General features: G+C 39.6%; 1 protein-coding gene across 2 annotated transcripts in view; it reads right to left on the bottom strand.

The window, feature by feature from the left end:
* SMAP2 (small ArfGAP2) overlaps window positions 1-20,920 on the bottom strand; it is a 45,354-nt gene that overhangs the window by 4,627 nt on the left and 19,807 nt on the right. For both annotated transcript variants that reach the window (XM_010959804.3, XM_074376731.1), the window contains exons 2-9: window positions 14,066-14,199; window positions 12,723-12,808; window positions 11,669-11,747; window positions 7,910-7,996; window positions 6,616-6,697; window positions 5,481-5,590; window positions 4,524-4,689; window positions 3,583-3,899 (exon numbers count right to left, since the gene is read on the bottom strand). In XM_010959804.3, coding sequence (XP_010958106.1) covers window positions 3,583-3,899; window positions 4,524-4,689; window positions 5,481-5,590; window positions 6,616-6,697; window positions 7,910-7,996; window positions 11,669-11,747; window positions 12,723-12,808; window positions 14,066-14,199 — 1,061 coding nt within the window. The remainder of the gene's footprint in view (window positions 1-3,582; window positions 3,900-4,523; window positions 4,690-5,480; window positions 5,591-6,615; window positions 6,698-7,909; window positions 7,997-11,668; window positions 11,748-12,722; window positions 12,809-14,065; window positions 14,200-20,920) is intronic.

The following is a 20,920-nucleotide window of genomic DNA, read 5'->3' on the forward strand; positions in this document are numbered from 1 at the left end:
ATATATATATATGTTTTTAAAATTTTTTGATAAGCACTGAAAATTGCAGATATGTAATGCTAATACTATATTCTAATATATATTACATTTCATTTTTGCATCTCTTTAGCTTCCTTTAATCTAGAACAGTTTCCCCACCATTTTTTCATTTTTTTTCCAGACACTGTTTTAAGAGTCCAGGCCAGTTATTTTGCAGAAAAGCCTTCAATTTAGACTTATCTCATGTTTTCTCAAGATTGGATCCAAGTTAAATATTTTTGGCAAGAATTCCATGCAAGAGATATTGTACAGGACACCAGGAAGCACATGAAATTAATGTGTCCCATCGTTGATAATTTAAAGTTTGATCAATTGTCTAAGGTAGTATCCATCATATATGTTTTCATTGTAATTAATGAGTAATCTGAAAGGTATTTCTTTGAGAATGTGTGAATACCTTGTCCTTTCTATGACATAAGTTGTCATTCTTCTGCAAAGAAGGCTTTCCCTTCCTCTATCCTACACTCGCTTAAAAAAAAATCACTACAGACTTATGGATTTTTTTCCCTTCAATGTGTTATATATAACCCATTAGTGTCATTCTTTTTGATGTTCAAATTGCCCCATATTTAGACGGTGGGAGCCTCCAGAAATTGGCTCACGTGTCCTTTTGACACATTCCCATCAGTTTTGCAGCACCCCACTGCGCATATGAATGAACATGAAGGAATGAAAATAAGTAAGTTAAAACTCCAACTATGAAAGCTAGAAAAACAAGAGCAAAGTAAATCAAAAGAAAGCACATGGAAGGAAATAGTAAAAATAAACCAGAAACTGAGGTAGAGAACAGAAAAATGTAGAACTAAAAAATAAAACAAAACCTTTTTTTTTTTTTTGAAAAAATTAACAAAATAGATCACTAGTCAGCCTGATTGAAAAAATAGTAAATGAGAAGGGGGAAGGAGAGCACAAAGATACAAAATAAGAGATGACAAGGGAGAAATAACCTTTGAAATAGGAACTTTTAAAAAATCATCTCCAAAGACCAAGACTACATAAATCATCCCAAACCACAGCAAAAGGAAAACATGCGAATACTTTTCCTAAAGCAAGTACACCATTGATACCCAACCCCAATAGACACAGCACATGTGTGCGTGCGTGCGGGCGCACACATGCTGCTTGTCTGGTGTTCCCCTGCCTCTTTGTTTCCAGACTTTGAATCATTTTGTTTCAGCTGTACTTTTTCTACCTAGCATAAAATTAGGCATTGCTTTGTGTATTAGTCTGAACAACTGTTTCTTTTAATAGAAGAGATACCTGTTTATATGAATGATGTTTGGTTGCAATTCTATTCTATTACATTTTAATTGTGTTTATTATATTGGCTGTACCTCAGCCTATGTATTCTATTGCTGTTTCAAAAATTCCTTTGGTATTTATCAAGCATCCTGTTTTTGTTCTAGTGATTACTGTTATACTAATACTCTGTCTTTGGTCTCTGTATTCTGCACTCACGCTTCTACTATGTGGTTTGTCAGCTTATTACACCCTTTGACTTCTATTTCCCGTGCAACAATCAATTTATTCTACTTTCCCCTTTTTTTCCACCTTATTCCACCCACCATTTTTAGTTGTATTGCTTCTGTTGTGGGAATGCAACATATATTCTTCCACTCTTGTCATTATCTTTGAGTCTTAGATCCTCAATAAAACAATCACCAGCAGTCATTTTGCCAAAATGTCCCCAGTCATCTCTCAGGTGGATGAAGCTTATCTTCTGGTAGATTTCTCAGGAAAGCTTCTAAGTGTGATATTCCCTGATGTATATTTAAGATTTAAGATTCCCTTGTATATTTAAGATTTTTTAAAATAGCCTTGACACCTGAAGGATCGCTTGGCTGATTATAAAACACTTGTCTCACATGTACTTGAGTGTCTAGAAAATTCTACCCCCATTGCTGTCTTTTTGTATGTTGCTGTTAGGAAGTCCGTCAACCTAGGCGTTCTTTTTTCTTTGTAAATGACAGATTTGGGGGAGGTGGCAGGTAAGGAGAGGGTTGGAGCCCTGAGAATTCTTCTTGTTCCATGAAGTCTAAAGGTTCACTGGGATATGTTGGAGTTGACCATTCTGGGTCAGCTTTTCCAGATACCCAGAGGGCTCTTTCAATATTATAGTCGAGTCTTTCATTCTAGGATGTGTTCTTGTGTTAGTTTTAAATATGTTAATTTTGTTCCACTACTTTGTCTTCCTACTTTGGGAGTCTCCAAATATATTTATGTTAGGTCTTCTTTGCCTAACTTGTGTGTTACCTTCTCTCTGATTCTTTTCTACTGCTCTCTATATTGAGTTTTTATTCTCTTGAGCTGTTTCATGTCTTTCCTTAATGTCAAATATATTCTCAGCTGAATCTACTGTTCTTTGACTAACTTGTAATTCAGCTTTTATTTCTAAGACAATTGTGTCATTTTTCAGTTTGTTTCCTGAGTTCAATTTCACAACTTCCATTTTTTTGGTCCATTTTGGTTCTAAGCTTTTGAATTTCTGATTCAAGCTGTTTTGTCTTATCTGCAAGTGTTTGTTAAAGGACATTTAATTCAGGTTGGTGGACTGTGTAAGTTTTCATCTACTTTGTGACTGGTTTTGGGGGTGAAATGTTTTGATTTTCATTTACTATTTTCAATTCATAGTAGTTTTGTACGAATGTCACCTGCCACTTTCTGTTCAGTTTGTACCGCCTTATTTTTCTGAGTCACCAATAATACAGACAGGTGAGAGGGTCTGGGGAGACTTCCTAGGTTTCTTAGTTCAAAAGCGCCCTCTTCTGTTAACATAGTGAAATGACTATTTGGTGGGGAGGAGGATGATGGATCTTCTGATCTTGCAATTCTTTTCCATTCTCATTTCCTACTTCCCCTTCAGCACCAGGTCTCCAAAGGGCACCCACTCCTTCTAAGTCATCCTCATCTCCCCTAAAAGCAATGCTTTCCCAAAGCTACCACCTTTAATGCCACATATTTCAAGTCCCTTGTTTCCGATTCTTCAGGTTAACCAGGGATCTACACCACCAAGTCCTAGGCCTCTTTTCAGCATGTCTCTAACCAGGGCAGGGCTTTCCTTTCTGGGGTGATTTTATCTATGTTCTATCACCTCCAGCCCCCTGCTCCCTCTCCTCCTTTCACACAGTCTCTCTGTGATGCTGGCTCTGCTGGATTTGGGTGTTGATATGCCTGCTGCCACGTAATCTGATATTTGCAGTATTCAGTCTGTCAGATGCAGGAGTCATAGATTATAGGTGCTTTTATTTGCTCTCCTTATTTATCTGTATGGGCTGTTTTTGTTTTGTTTTGATGAATGTGTGGAGAGTTTTAGAATTAGGCAGTTACCTTTATTCTACAGGAACTCAAAACTCCTCAAAAAGCAAAAAATCTGACATTAGATAGAATTTTTATCAAAAAAAAAAAAAAGCAAACCTAAGGATGTCTCTGGCGATATTCCATTTATACTGTAAAGGATTCAAAGGATAAGGGAGAGACACTAAGTGAGACAGCCCTGAAGGAGGCTCAAAAAGCTCGTCCCAAGTGAAGGGGAGCAGCTCTCACCTGAGTGAGGTTCCACTGCAGCTGCTGAGCCGGCTGGACCCCGTACATCGTCGGGGGCAGAGCTGCCATGCCTGCCATGTAGCCGGCCTGCGGGGTGGTCATCATCCCATTTGGCACACCCATCATGGACGCCTGCATGCCGCCCATGTAGCCTGCAGGCATGGCCATGGGGGCAACCATCCCAGAAGCTCCTGGCTGGGCCACCATGCCCACTGTTGGGGGCATCATGTTCCCCATGATGCTGCTAGGAGGGGGAACTCCAGGGAAGCTGGGGTAGGCTGTGGGATACGCCATCTGAGCAGGAGCCATGAACATTGCTGCCAAGAAAACAAACATACATGTCTGTTAAAGAGGAGCATGTGTAAGGTCAGTTCAAACTCTCAGTGGCTGCTCCTTTCCAGCTAGAATTTCTCAGGACTGCTCAACTCAGAATACTCTTTCACACAGCAAAACGGTTAGATAGAGTCCCTAAAAGACTTGCTATGAGCACAGGGAACTATACTCAATATCCTGTAGTGACTAATAATGAAAAAGAATATAAAAATGAGTACGTGTATATGTATGACTGAACTATTATGCTGTGCACCAGAAATTGACACAACATTGTAAACTGACTATACTTCAATTTAAAAAAAAGCCATCTAATAATTGAAAAAAAAAAAAAAAAAGACTTGCTATGGTTTCCAATGGGCTGCTATCCTAGCCACTTCCCTTTTAGGGTCCAGATCCAGACCAAGTCAGACTTGACAGACGTGTGACACCAGACCCCATGGAAATACAGCTCTGAGTTACATTTCTATCTCCTGATACTTGGTGGCTTCACAAGAAATGTCACATCCAGGCTTGTCTGGCCCCCAACTGCCCCATCGTAACAAAAAATTCCTGCATGTAAGTCCTCACGTCTCTATCTGGCACGTGGCCATGACCCCCATGAGCTCTACCTTGGGCAGGCATCTGAGGCGTCTGGGATCCATACAGTGAAAGGATGGAATCTTTAGAGAGCTGTTTCTTGCCTGTTTCTTCAGATTTGCTCCCTGGCTCTGGAAATAGGTTCAGGTTTTCAGGAACGGAGCCGGCACTCCCTGCAGTTGGCATGGAACCTACAACCTTAGACAGAGCAAAGAGGGCAGGGGGACAATTGGCATAGTCTCTGGAAGGACTTCCCTCATTTCTCTGCCACTTCTAACATTACAATAAGAATTCAGGGCTCGAGTTCATAGCTTCCTGACATTTTTTCCATACAAATATCTAGAGACACCTGATAGTTAAGCTCTGGTACACACTGCTTTGTCCTTTAGCAAAACAATGTCATTTGGTGGAAAACAAACACACAAACAAATAAAAATGACCTACAAAGGATGCAGCCAGGGAGAACTGAGTTAAGATCCCAGTGCAGCCATTTACTAGTTGAGTAATTAGAGGGTAGTCACTTTTCTGAATTAATGTTTCCTCATCTGTAAAAGCTCCATTTTGCAGGGTTGTGAGTATTTTAAGTCATAAATGAAGTATACAAAATGAGATACAAAATCATGTAGCACTGTGCCCGGAACACAGTAGGTATTCCACAAATGGTAGCCATCAAAGGTTTCAAGTCTTTCCTACCTACAAACTCTCTGGCAATAATAACTCAGGCTGAGGAGCTGACCTATGGGATCAGCCTTTACAACCTGACACACCTTCAGCAGAAGCCCACTCAAGGGGCCCACTCTTTTCGGGCGGGAGACAAATGGAATGAATAGTTGTCTTAGCCTGTAACAGAGATGATGCAGCATGTAGGAAAGAATCAAGAAAACCAAAGTCCAGTTCCATCAAGGAAGCGTGATGTGGTTCCATGATTAAGTTATCAAAATCACCCTTTCCAGAATGCTCTTTAATCCCAAGGAGCCCACAACACTCACCTTTCTGGAAACCGAAGAAGAGGGAGATGGAACAGAGGCCAAGAGGTCTAAATCCTTCTCTAGGGTGTTGCTGGTCTTACTATTTGCAATGGAGCAGGACACAGGAGCATCTGGAAAGAGAGAGCAAAGTTAAAACATAGCACTGCTCATTAAGCCCATGCCTTCCTTCCATTCTAGACAAAAAGCAGAGAAGCCCCTTATGCTCCATCATATGGAGAAGTCTAGGCTCTGGAACATGTAGCTTGGACGGGGCATTTCATGAGAGGCCTTACCCCACATTGCCCAGAACACTCTGGAGAAGCCTGCAGCCCAGCTTCCAGGCACCGGGGAGCAGAAACCCAGGCTTGAAGGCTACATCAGCACTACCGCGAGGCTATCTGAGGGGCAAAGCTGTGCAGGATTCATTTTCAGAGAGAAATGAACAGCACTGACATTAGAAGCTTAAGTACCCAATAACCTAAATCAGCAGAAATGGCATGAAACGAGTACAGCCATCAGTGCTGGGAAAGGTAAGAACAAGCTCTATTTATGGAAGGGGCAGAACCACGAGTTCAGGGTTTCAGAAGTTTGGAGGAAAATGACCACAAGGTAACAAGCCATCTTAGAAAGAGGCTGCACCTGGAAAATGAGAGGGCCCTAGGGGGAACAGGGGGTGGCGCAGGGCTGACAGGCGCTAGTTTAGTGAAACCTGCTAACGTTTACTGAGCACTGAGCAAGTACTGGGCAAGGAACTCAGAGCTTGAGAGGCATTGTCTCATTTAATCCTTCCAACACCACCTCTGATGTAGAGACACATCATCCTTGCTGCACAGGTTAGGAAAGGAAAGTTTAGAGGTTAAGTAAGCTACCCAAGGTCACATAGATGGTAAGTGGCGGAGTAGGGCTTGGCTGCCACGCCCATGCGTAACCACTACTATGCTTAACCACTACTCCTGACTGTTACCGTACTGTTCCCCTGAAAAATATCAACGCTTCTGAGAACAGCTGCTTGGATATAAAACAGGAAGAACATGAGGGTGCGATCTCAGTGATGAAGACCCCAACTGAAGAACCCCATCTCGACCTCTCTTCCCAGGGCCATGGAGGATTCATCAAAATTCATAAACTTACGAGAGTGGAAAAGTCCAACTCTTACCAAGGCCCAACAAGTCCATGACAGGGGCTGTGGATTTCGGGGAGCTTTTCCGAGGTAGCTGTGGATCTTCCTTTTTCTGTGGCTAAGGTGAAAAAAATGTTATAGAGAGAAATAAGTGGGTGTTTTTGAACATTTTCCCCCCTCCCCATCGTAAAGCCACAGGTATGCTTGTAGCACAGTTGCTGTTATTAAAAGAGGGTTACGAAAGAAACACAATGCAGGAAGTGTCACGTGTCAGGAGACCCAGTGTATAAATCAAACCTAAAGTGAAAAAACAGAGCTATTGTGTTTGTTTGGCTTTCTGAAGAGACAGATCTTTCTTTTATATGTGTATATATATGGGGGGGTAATTAGGTTTATTTATTTATTTTAATGGAAGTACTGGGGATTGAAACTGGGTCCTCATGCATGCTAAGCATGCGCTCTACTACTGAGCTATATACCCTACCTCTCCCCCACCCCCCTTTTTAAAGAAACAGATCTTTCTGAAACCAAGACAACCACAGATCAGGGTATGCAACAGAAGCAGCAGTTTTTGGTCCCAGGAAAAGCTAAGAATAAAGGTAGGTGTCTGACGGTTCAACAGCCAAGAGCCAACACATCTTCCAGTGATTAGAAAACCTTTAATATCAATAGGGAGCTCAGTTTAAAGGTTACCTAATTCACTCTGCCTGTATCACTAATGACTGTGTTCTGCAGACAGTGAGATTCAGAATGATGATAAAGGACTCTTACTCAAGCAAATAGTAAAAAGCCCTCTTTCCCAAGATTCCAAACCCCTATATCAGAGTCTCTACTAGCACAGCCACCATATGTCCTGTGGATAAACAAAGGTGTCTACTTCAGTATGACAGAGCAAGAGTATAAGCAGGGACTGCTGGAAATGGATTCGTATGGCCTGGCTTCTAGACTGTTCTTCACTGCAACAGGAAAATGAAGCACAGACGGTCTAAGGAGAGAAGGACGAATGCAGCATCTGCTCAGAAGGCATTGCACAGCCTTGGCATTCTGGCACGAAACGTGCCTCTCCCTCAGATGGGACAGATGCAGCCCCTAAGCTCCCATCTAGCCCCAAAAGGAAGTGTTACAGAGCAGATAAGACAGCAACAAGGCAATGGGAAAGCAGCAGAGACGGCAGCAGGTGATCTCATCTAAACGTGGACCCCTTTAGTCCCAGGTGCAACGGTGCAAGGTGCTATCAACCACCTCTCACCCCACCCCACCCCTCCCCTTCCCTCCACACGTGTAAACATACCCGGGGCCATCCACACAGTGCAAATACTTCCCCACTTACCATTTTAACTTTCTCAAAAACAACAGGTTCCATTTTTTTCTCTGGAGCTGGTTCGCTCCCTCTTTTCCACTTGTCATCTTTTTCTTTCTATGATGATTTAACAAAACAAGACAAAGAACAGGCCCCATGGTGACTACGAGTTCAACCAATTATAACTCCAAATGTCCCGAAAGGACACAACTGAGACCCTACTGAGTCTGATGCAGGGGTCTGACACACTCGGGGGTTTCTCGGTGTGGGGCATGAGAGCTGGCCTCCTCCACGCTGGCCTCAAGGCTGTAAGAGGCATCCCTCAAATGTCTTAAGCACCTGCCCTCCTCGTTCTGTCAAACCCACTCATGACTCTTGCCATGTGCAGACTCGGTTATCTACAGAGGATAAAATGTTTCATCAGTTGGCTGCCCCTTTTCAACCCAAGTTTAACTTGCTCATCTTGGTACCGCTGTGAGTGATTAAGTTCATGCTCATCTTACTCGGCATACATCCTCTGTGATTTTACGAACTCAGTCAAAACTCCTTTCACTCTTCATCTCTCCTTTTTTAAAAATTAGAAAATAAACCACAATTTCAAGCTTAAAGATTAGAAAAACAAAAACCAAGAAAATAAGGCAAAAATGACTAAAAGGTTTAAAGTATCTCTATTAGGGTGTCCTGAATGTGTCACCTACATAGAACCAAAAAGCACATCAAAAATAAGATATTGGAAAGTCTTAGTTTGTGTTAGTTTCAGAGGCCATTTAATAATAATACTCTTAGAGATTATTGTTACTGGTCACATTTCTAACATCAAATAAACATCTAAATGCAAAATAGAATCACAAAGTAAACAAGAACACACGCATATAAAAGGAAGTATAGTATACATATAAAAAATGTTCAGCCCTGCTAATGATCAAAAAGTGAAATTTAAAATGCATTTCGGGGAGGAGAAAGATCTTCATAATAATACTGAATGTTGGTAGGGATGGTGGAAAACTACCACGCTTCCCCTATGCTGAGAAGACAGTATAAAGTAGTACAGCTTCTGGAAAGTATATTGGCAAAAGTGTGAAGAGACAAATAATGAAACCCTTTGACTTAGATAACACCATATTTTGTAATATATCTTAAGAAAATAATCCAAAACATGGAAAAGGTTATATACATCAAGAACTTCATCCCAGAATTATTTACGCTGAAGAAAAATTTAAACAACCTTTATGCCACAGAGAATAGTGAAATAAACTGTGACGTAGCTCCTTACTGAGTAAGATGCAACAATTATAAGTTGTGAAAACTAAAAAGTAACATTAAAAAAAAAAAAACAACCCAAGATGTGTTAAATCGAATGAAAGCAGGTCAGGGGTCATTCTATATCATTGTATTATAATTACATCTTCAAAAAGTAACTATATAAGTCGCTCGCTCTCTTGCCTTCTGAGACGGCCAGCATTCTGTCTGTGGAGTTTGTATCTGCTTTTACTCTAAACACCCCTACACCTCTCAGCCTCTCTCCCTCTCGCCTTTTGAGATGGCCCGCATTCTGCCTATAAAGTGTGTATCTCCTAAGCCACTTTCCCTTTTGAGTGAGATGAACTGACTGCACTGTCTATGGAGTGTGTATCTCTCTAAATAAATTTGCTTTCACTTTACGAAAAAAAAACAAAAAAGAAACGACATAGAAAAAAAAGGGAACTCCAAGATGATAATCATTAGTAAAGGTAAGAGCAGGCATGGATTTTCCACTTTAATTATCATCTGTAAAGTGATATTATAATCACAAAGAACACATGCAGCCATGTCTGTTTCATACATCGTGTGATGCTTTAACACAGAACACTATTTATTCTTGTAGTTAAAATGTTTTATCTGTCCATTTAAAAAGAATACTCTTCAATTAACAAAGTCAGTTTCTTTTTTACTTGATATTAAATGTTTTCACTTAGCAAATACTAATTCTTGGCATATAAATCTTCACAAAAATATATTTTTTTAATTTAGGTACATCAAATTAAAAAAAAATTCTTTTTTGCCAAGTCAAATAAAAATTTGTAAAGTAGCTCTTTGGCACATCAGAAATATTTCCTTCCTAAGTGAAAACATTCAGTAAAACAGGCTGTTTTCATGGGTACAGGACACCAGCAACATAATTACCAATGAACACTATCTCCACATAGCAACTCTTCCCTCTTCTCTCATCTTCTGGATTAGCTCCGATACCCTTTCTGACCTCATCTGATTTCTTATGTTCTGGCACCATGAACAGAGCTAAGCAGACAGACCATAGTTTTCTACAATAAAAGGAAATTTTTATGCTTTGGTTTCAAACACTTTTTGATGATATTATCCAAGCCGTAGCTGTACCCTGGGTTAACTTTTTCTTGGAACAGTTACAGTAACTCCTAGGTCCCTTTTCTGGATGACTGTAAGAGTTCTTCACACTAAGTTGAGAAGTAATTATCTTTACCCAACTACACATATTACCCTTCACTTACTTGCTTACATTGAAATTCACCTTCCAGTAGTGCCCCTTCTTATACAAGCTCAAAAGATCAGTCTGGAGCTGATTCCAATTAGCTTGACTTTAAATTACCTGGAAGGGCTTAGAGCCCATGTAAACTTAAATTATTTCACTGGCTAGGACATCCTCCATTAAAATAAGTAACAGAGGGGGAAGGTGGTGGGAAGGGATAAATTGGGAGTTTGAGATTTACAGATACTATATATAATACTAATATATATAAAACAGATAAATAATAAGTTTATACTGTATAGCACAGGGAACTGTATTTAATATCTTGTAGTAACCTATAATGAAAAAGAATATGAATGAGTATATGTATGTGTATGTATGACTGAAACATTATGCTGTACACCAAAAATGGACACACCATTGTAAACTGATTATACTTCAATTCAAAAAAAATCCCTGGCCCACAGTCAGGATATAAATAGTGAAATAACTAAATAAATAGCAGATAGACAGATAGATGGGTCCTGTGCTAGAACTAGAGAATCCCATTTTCTCCATACTTCCATGGCTAGAGGGACAGTCAGCTATTTCAAAGCAAATTTACTGTAGAATCTTGCCAAAGGCTTTCTAAAGGTCTAAACAGTCGTATTTATTGGTTCTCCTTTAGTTGTCATTAGTCGGGCATATTTTCTTCTTCTGGAAACCACGTTGTACCTCCGCCTGTATGTTATGCTTGCCCTAGTTATCACACACTATAATTCAGATCCTAAGCACAGGCCTAGGATGGAAGGTATACTTGGCAACTAGTGAGTCTCCTAAAACCTTTTCCAGGAACAAGGGTCCTGTTGGCCATCAGTCCATCAACACAATGGAAATATACGCTGGTCAGACTGAAGGAAACTCTGGTGATTTAATTACATCCAATTTTGTTGACTTCATTTACAGGAAAAAATGCCCATACACACGTATATCTGCAAACACACATACCTACACACAGACATTATTCTATCGGATCTAGTAGACCCAGCGTGTCCATTTGAAGAAATAATCTGGAACTGGGAATCACTAACACCCAAATCCAGATCAAGGCAAAGAACTCACTGATGGTTTGCCCTGTCCATCCCTGAGGCAAATGTTTGTTCCATGATATCCCATGGTCTCAATTCAGTAATTGACCTTTTCCTCTACTTTTTTTTCCTTTTTGATGGTTGTGGACTATTTTGGTAGCTTTTCTTCAAATTCTTCCCTGGCCTGATTAATAATCAAATGACTTATTATGAACAAAGTTTGAAAGATTGACAACCAACCCTAAAAGCATTGATGTCCAGACTTCGGTCCATGTATTTCTTCTTCTCATATTTATCTCGAATAAATCCTTCAACAGCCCTGCAAAAAGCTTATTAAGGATAAATCAAATGAATCTTTCTCCCAGTATGAACATAAAAGGTCAGGGTGCATCCCGTGGAGCACTGCTCTCCTCTCTCCCTCCTGCCTGGTGTCTGCATATGGCTCCTGTCTCCTCACATGCAGTTTCCCTGACCACAACCTTAAAGTGCCTCCTTCCTGGTTACTGCAGGGAATCACCATTACCTAGGGTTTTCCTCCAGAGTAATGATAGTAGCAAATGGGATTAACCTTCACTTTGACATCAGTGGAGACTGTGACTGTTCTAGAATACAGGCAAAGCAGTCAATTATCCATTTTAAAGCCCTTAGTTCAACAGATCTTAAACAAAGGTACTTGGGTGCCCCTTAAAAATATAAACTCTTGTACCAGGTTCTGACCAGTGGGTCTCCCTCAGGGCACCAAATCTGAATTTTAACAGCTTCCACCTTCACCCACCCAAAAGCCAACTCTGACAAGAGGGCCCACAAACCACAGTCCACGAAGTGGTGCCTTCAGGGGGTCTGGTTTTGTGAGGGGGTGCTCTCTCCTATTGAGGGGGTAGAGGAAGAAAGTTACTGATTAAGCCAACAATAATTAATTCTTTCAGCTAGGACATAAAAAGGCATTAAAAACAATAGTTTTGCTGATTCAACACAGCACAATAAACTATTCTTTTTATCAAACAGTTTCAGAGATCCAAAAACTATTGGAGATGTCACTCTATGGAAGAATTCACAGTGAATCACTGCAGTCTTAATTCCTGAATGAGTTTCTCCCATGGGACCCCACCATTCTGACATGAGAAAGTGGACATGTACTTTCCATGTGTCTTGGCTGCAGAAGAGAGGAAAAGCAAGACTTTGACTAATCCACACATAAAGATGACCCAGACAGATCATGGGCCTTGAGTCTTACATGACTCTCTCAAAACACCAAAAAACCACTCAGTCTTCTAAGTTGCTCCAGAAAAGATACGGGTCTATTTGAGGTCGCCGAAAGGTCTCAGGAAGGTAGGCTTCATAAAGTCGGTTTGCCTTTCCATTGCCCATCTCCTGCATGCACTGCGATCGAAGAGATGTGGAAACACAGAATGTCAGATCAGGAAAGAACTGAAAATCTTGTCACCTGATTGCACCATTCTACAATTGAAGAACCAACCCAGAGAGTGGCAGAACCAAGATTCAAACCTGTGTATTCTGATCTCCAGTCCATGAGTCTCTCTGCTCCCAACCATTTGCTCCCACTGCTGTCTTTCTTGCCACCCTCTTTCCTTTCATTGAAAGATTTGTCTGACAAGATCTTATTTGAAAGTCCAAGACACACAGCTGCCAATCAAAATATCTACTTGGAAGGCAATAATCAGCAATAACTACAGTTCTGGGTTTATAGTAGTAATTAACCTATTCAGCTGTATTACCAATAAACGTGTTTCCCACTAGGCTTTTGAAACAGACTCCTTAACACTTGTGAGGGATAAATCCCAAGATTAAAGAAAAAATCTTCAAATTCCCAAATACCTCCATGACATGCGATTTCCTTCATGAGATACAATAACGTATAACTGAAAAATATAACTAAACTTTCAGACCTTTAGTGAATCTTTATCAATTCTATATATAGATAGTAATATATATAGATAATCTAAAGTAACTTCTATAGCCACTTTCTGTTAAACATAATCTCTTATTTCCATCACCAACTTTAGTAGCTGGTTTTCTCTGGAGCCTTTCTTTTCCCCCCAAAAAAGGAGGGAAAAAATTTAAATTGCTTTAACAAGTTTCAATGCAGGAAGAGAATAGAGAACAACAAAGCCACACAAAGGTGCAGATCTTAGGCCAGGCTGAACTCACTAACTTAAGGGTCTCACTCCCAACCCACCAACCTAACAGCAAGCAAAATTCATATATGCATTTTGTAATAAAACATTATTATAAGTCTGCATGTTGGAGGGTTTTTTTTTCAGTGAATAACTAAAACTACAAACATTAGATCTGCAAATGCCAAGGGTCCTAGAAAATAATCCAAAGAGCCCCCTTTATACCTTCCTGGATCCATGTGTTTTGAAGGAGATAAGATATCAGTAGAACAACTTGTACCTTAAATATATTTGTGTTTTGAAGGAGATAAAATATCAGTAGAATAACTTGTACCTTAAATATAAAGATCAAAATTTTAAAATATGACATAAAGTGTTTGATAACTAAACTTTCCTTTATCTTCACACTTGTGCCCAAGCTTGACTGAACTAAAATTCATCTGGAACTACTTTTATATGGAAATGTGGAAGCAGTTGACTCACCCTTGGGCTGTGTAAATACCTGAATCTGTTCTTGAGTCCACTGGTCGAGGTTAACTGATTTTACCCTGGATATGTGCACCCCGAGATTCCTGTGGATTCCAGCACATCGAATGCAGATGAACACACCAATGTTCCAGGAGGCCCATCGTGGCCCTGTGAAGGTCAGGAAAAGGACAGTAAAGAACAAATTAAAACAACATTCAGTACCCAAACTGGAATAGTTATATTATCAGACAACATTGCTGCTAGTACGTAAGTGATAGAATTGTTACCATAGTCACCTTTTTTATTGGTTTTGTTCATTCCTCCAAGAATTAGCTTTCTTTTAAGTTTTAAATTTTTTAAGTGTACAACACAGTGATTTTTAGTATACTCATACAGTGGTGTACCATCAAAACTATCTAATTACAGAATATTTTCATCACCCCAAAACAAAATCTCAAGCCCATCAGCAGGCATTCCCCGTTTCCTCCCAACCTCCCTCAATCCCAGACACTGGCAACCACAAATCTACTTTCTGTCTCTGTAGATTTGCCAATTCTGGACATTTCATATCAATGGAATTATATAATATGTGGGCATTTGTGTATGGAGCAGCTTTTTACAGTGTCTGATAGTATGAGTGTTGAAATGCAAATATTGTAACACTATTACTTCTATATTTAAAAAAAATCCTAGGAGAATAGTTCAGAGTCATGTCACATTCTATTTATTCCCTCAAGAAACTTTTCAATGGTGGTGGGGCCCGGATTCAGTTTTCCTACTAGGAAAAAAGATACAGACATGCCATGCCAGCTCAAGGCTCAGCCTGAAATTTAAAACTTTGTTTATCCTCCCCTCCCCACCAGGCCTATAAAATATGCATCCAGATTAACTTTATAGGATCCTTTCCCCTTGGGCTGATGTCCCTACTTTACCCAACTACAGAATGATCTAGATTCAAGACTGTCGAATAATAAAGATGCTTCTTGCAATAAAAAAGAAACCTCAGATACGTATTCCAGTAAAAAACTGTTACATAATTTCCCATCTCTTGCCAACTTTGCTCACTCTAACAATCACTCTGGAAGATTATCAAACTCCTCTTCAAAATTCCTATACAGGATAAAAGTGACTTACTTTTATATGATGTCTACCAAAGACTTACTGAAAAATCACTAATATTTCCTTCTCCATCATTCCGCTAGGCAGAAATTAACCATGTAAAATTAGCATGATGTCAAAGCTAGAGACTGTGATAAAGAGGTGCAAAGACACTAACTGATTTTCCACAGAGATAAGCTGGACCTGCACTTGGAACAACAAAGGACACAAGATTTCAGTTCTGCAGGACCCAATGATTTGGTTCGCCTGCCAGTTTTGACAGCAGTTTTAATGAAGGAATGCTAGAATCATATTGCAGAAAATTACTCTTAGAAATCTGAATCCTCAATTATTATAAATAAGAATGTAATTTCTGGACAAAGCTATCACTCATATACTATGGTGAAAACTACAAATACAGAAGGTTCAAGTCCTCTTTATGACCACCAGGTGGTGTTCTCAGCCTGAAATTTTATCCCAATACCTTCTTACTGCTATACTCTCAAGAGGCTCAGATTTATCTTCTAAAAAGAACTTCAAGTCCCTTCAAATCCCCACAGATTTGCACAGTAGATCTGCCATGAAGCTAATAAACACACAGATAATCCACACACTTCCTTCAGTGACAAGGAGTTACATAAACACAAAACAAAAAACCTAAACAGATGTGAATAAGGTTCCTTAGGGTGCTGAGTGTCTATTTCAGGTTACAGTTTTCATAAAGGAACTCAGATAAAATCTAAGCTGCCCAGGATTTAAAATGGGGCCAAAAGTTAACATTTCATGTTTCTTTACTATTTTCCCTTTGCTCTAGATTCTGGAACTCACAATAAGATAGTTAAACCATGGCTGTTTGCTAACAAAATCAGAAGCCAAAAACACTAATCAGAAGTTAGCTGTGGAATGTTACGCTCTCTGCTTCCTGGGCCTAAGTCTGGAGAAGGTGATTCCTGTACATCTAAGCTATTGTCACAACTGTGGAATTTCTCCTGATTCCATTCCAGAGTATTTAAAGCCTCTTTGCCTCTGAGGACTACAAGGCTACGTCCTGATATTCTGAAGCCACTAAGAAGGCCTCAGTACAGAAACACAGGCAATGGTATTTTCATAAGAAGTCAGAGGAAAGCCTCCTCTGCCCCCTCTGACATCCCTCCTATAACCTTTTCCTGTGAAATACTGACAGTTCTATCTCAGAGACTCAGCCTCGGCTAGCTTTAAGCAACTAGATTTATTAATCAGTAACTGCATGTTCCAAAAGGATTCTGAAACTGGAGAAAAGGAAAACACAAGAGAGTTACTTATATGGCTGACAATGTGGGGAAATGGGGTTGTTATTAAAAGCATAATCTTTGCAGCCAGAAAAAAGCTTAGGTTTGAAGGGCACCTCCAACAACGATTAGCTGTGTGACCTTAAGAGAGATATTGAAACTTCCTAAGCCTCAGTTTCCTCACCTACACAATGGATACAATAATATCCACTTCACGGTGCTTAGAGTATGGAGGGGTAATAATAAAAGAGAGCTACATATAAGAACACGATATAGACTGAGATTTCCAGAACCCATTTCCCATTCGTCTTCTTCACCGACACGGGCAGGTTAACCCCGTCATACATACATACCAACACTGTGCAGCACTAGAGAATGCTGCTTGTTAGACAGGAATATGAGTTCCATTCCTAAAACATCAGATCCAGAATCAACTGACTGAATAGCAGAAAGAAGAAATTTACCCTGGATACAATTTCAAAGTCTTCTAGAAAACATGAAATTTTAAGCAGCTTCCTTTATCTCTCTCAAAATATTCCTTGAAACTATTCCACCTAACCCTGACCTGCTCCCCTTTTCTGCTGTACACCCCCACCCTGCCCTTGTGCCCACACACTTCCACTACACACACAAAGGAAGGCGGAAAGGTGACAACCTGACATGCCTGGATTCCACAGGGTTTGGTATTGCCGCTACAGGGCCAGCCTACTTAAATATGGGATACGTGCAAAGATGACCCAATTGTTCAATACACACTGGTCATGGCAACCGAGGAGAAAATATGAAAGATACCATTTTGAAGTTAAACATGGAAAGAGACTCTGAGAGGCAGTATTCCAAACAATTCTGAAAGCAGAGGATATAAACTGGTAGTGATTAGCACAACACAATAGCAAGGTCACGGCTAAGTGAGCATATTCAGGGGCCTCTGAGCAGGCTCAGGAAGCATTAAGCAATATTAAAACTAACATATAATCACTCTGCAATAAGGAATCAGTGAAAATGAAGAAAGTATATGGATTTGGTTAATCTGTTAAGAAATCGGCTGTACTAAGTACCAGCCCAGTATCAGGGAAATCTGGGCTTACGCTGCCTGGTTGCATGCCTCTCGACAAGTCTCTCTAGGGCTTATTTTTCCATTTGTAAAATGGAAAGCATATAAGTAAATCCAATTTATTCAACTACTGGACAGCTTCTACATACTGAGTAACTATTGCTGCCTGGCTGCAAATTTCTCTTGCTGCTAAAACTTCCCCTATCACCAGAGCTGCTAGGCTTAGAAGAGTTCTGGGCTTGAGAAGTCAGCAGAGAGAAGAGAACTAGAGTTACAAATAGCTTGAAGCTACTATTATAATAATTACAACTCACTGATCTCTAACCTATGGAGTTTCAAAATGTAAATGTTGAGGAAAAAAAAAACATTAATGTTTTTTCAGTGGACACCCATAGTTAGACTTGCCAGCATCACAAAGCTGGTGAAAAGCTCTTTAATAGGAAGGGCCAAGGAAAGGAGAGCAATTCTCTTCCATCCCCCATCTGAGCCCTGTTGAATGTACCTTGGAAACTTTCCCAGAATCTACACACTTCTACATGGACCTTCTCATAGCTCACCTATAAGCATTCATTCTTTTAATATTATTTATTAAGTACCTACCATGTGCCAAGCACTCTGCCTCCTAAGTACCAGAAATACAAAGTCAGAGGCAATTAAGATGAGATTCCCTAATTCAAAGAGCTCATAGACTAACAACTAATTGGTCTCCAGACTCTCATCAGAATTATCTCTCTAAAACACAAACTAATACATATCAGGGCCCTGAATATAAATCTTTCATGTAGTCTCATATATAGAGATGAAAGTGTAAATTGGAGCAAATTTTATGAATGGCATATTCTAGACTGAACTCTCAGTCTCTTGCCACAAAACCTGCTCTTCCTCCATTCTTCTCCATCTTAGTCAATTACACCTCCATACATTCAAATGCATCAGTCAGAAATTTATCCAACACTTTTGATACCTCTCTTCTTCAACCACCATATCTATACCATCACCAAGACCAAATGTCTCTCAAATCAGTATCTCTTCTCTCCATCTGCAACATTACTTCTCTAATCCAAAGTCAACAGATCTCTTGAACCAGTGTGATAACCTCCTAATTAATGTCTCTCCACTTCTACATTCACTTCTCCTCCAACCCCAAACCAAAACCATTCTCTACAAAACAGTCTGCTTGAGCTCTGAAAGAAGCAAAAGTGACCTTATCACTCAGCTGCTTAAAATCCTTCTATGGAATGCTTCCTTCTATCACTATTGGATTAAAGGACAAAATCCTTAACAAGGCTCTCCAAGGTCTTACAAGATCTGGCCTATGGCTACTTCCCCATCCTCTCAACTCTGATCACACCAGCCTTCTTTCATTTCCTCAGAACACCAACACGTCCCTTACCTAGGGCTTCTGGCCTTTGTACATACGGTTCCCACTGCCTTAGAAGCTCTTTCCCCAACCACCATCCACCACTTCCAGCCTGGTCAACTCCTATATATTATGAAGGTCTCAGCTGAAAAGTTTCTCCCTCAAAGGAGCCTTTCCTTGATGCCCCCATCTAAACGAGATTATATTCTCTCTTCTCTCTTTTCTTTTGGTAAAAAACATTTTATTTTTGTAAAAACATTTTATTACAGAAAATTTCAAATATACAAAAGCAGAGTATAATTAACTAGCAGCTTCAGCAATTAACAACCTCTGGCCAATCGTATTTCACCTATACTCCCACACATTCAACTCCCAACTTTGGAATATTTCAAAGTAAATTCCAAATATAATACCAATTCATCTGTATATACTTTGGTACATTCTCTAAAAGGACTTAAAAGGTTATAAACTTTCATTTACCCTTTACCTTTTCCTTCTAAGTTGTGCCATATTTTATCATATATTTATTTGCGTGATGGTTTGACACGTCTTTTCCACTAAACTATAAACGTCACAAGAGCAGACAGCAGATAGGTGATGTTCACTGCTACATTCCCAGGCACAGCACAGTTCCTCACACACAGCAGAGAGGCATAATTTGTTTAAAAACTAATTAAAAGTAAGTAAATCCTTTGACTCCTCCCTCCCCCACCTCTTGTAAGAATTCATCAGGGAAACAACAGACCAAGTACTCAAAGAAATGTATTAAGAATGTTTATATAATATATTAATGTTCTTAAAAAAGTTAGAAACATCAACAGATTACATAAAGGAACTATGACATCATAAACAAGGGAAAAAATTTTGTAGCTCTTAATATCATATGTCCATGTTATATTAATTATAAAATCCAATTTTAAACAGTATACACAGAACTATTCATTTTTGTTTAAGAATGTGAATAACTGTATACATATGCACAGGAAAAATATCTAGAATAATATGTCTAAGATATTAAAAAGCAATTATTTCTGGGTAATGGGATTGTGAAATATCTATTTTCTTTTCTATTTTTTAATATACTCTCTGAATTGTTCGCAATGAACTTGTATGACTTGTGTAATGAGAAAAACAGTACAGATATTTTAAGGGGGCAGGGTATAGCTCAGTGGAAGGGCACCTGCTTAGCACGCACCAGGTCCTGGGTTTAATCCCCAGTATTTCCATTAAAAACAAACAAACAAACAAACCTAATTACTTCCCCCTACCCAAAACAAAAACAAAAATAAAAGGGCACCGCCATCCATGGCTCCTTACCAGCTGCAGGATCAGTTGAAATCCTTAACATGACAATAAGCCCTTTAAGAGCTTGTAATTTGCATATGACTGAGTAATAATCATTCTGAAATATGCCATGACTCAAGCCTCATTGCCTACACCCACCTGGAATGGCTTTCTCCCCCATTCCCTACTTGACAAACTTCAAAGTCCAGTCCAATTTTACCTCTTTTGTGAGGCCCTCAATGGAATAAACCTTGACCTCCCCTATGGCTAGTAGTCCTCTGTACACTTTGCTCTTCTAATATTTCAGATCTTATTACAGTTAGTTGCTTACAAGCCTCTCTTGCCCTAAATAGACTGTCAGTTCTAGAAGGCAAAGACACGTCCCTTCATGGTTTATCCAAGCACTTAGCCCAAGGCTTGCAAATAGTGCATACAAAATAAATATTTATTAAATGAAGTCATCAATAAGTAAGATAAAAGTATACAATTGTGCCTGTTTTGCAAAATGAAGGGAGAAGTTTTCAAACACCTTAAAGGCTAAGATACTACACAGTAAAGAGATTAGGTTACTTTGGTGAGGCTCCAAAGGCAGAACTAGTACCAATGAGTAGAAGTTGATTTTAGCACACTCTGGGGAAGAATTTTCTAACTAATAATTAAGGTTGTGTGAAAACAAATGCAGCATATCCAGAAATAGTGGAATCCCAGTAAGCACAAGTGTTCAAGCAGAGGCTAGATGATCACCTCTCAGGGACGGCAGAGAAATGATCCCTGCGCAGTGGGTGGGTGAACCACTAGCTGTAAAGTCCCTTCTGCTACTACAGT

Source organism: Camelus bactrianus, chromosome 13 (genome assembly GCF_048773025.1).
Source record: "Camelus bactrianus isolate YW-2024 breed Bactrian camel chromosome 13, ASM4877302v1, whole genome shotgun sequence".
Classification (NCBI taxonomy): Eukaryota; Metazoa; Chordata; class Mammalia; order Artiodactyla; family Camelidae; genus Camelus; species Camelus bactrianus.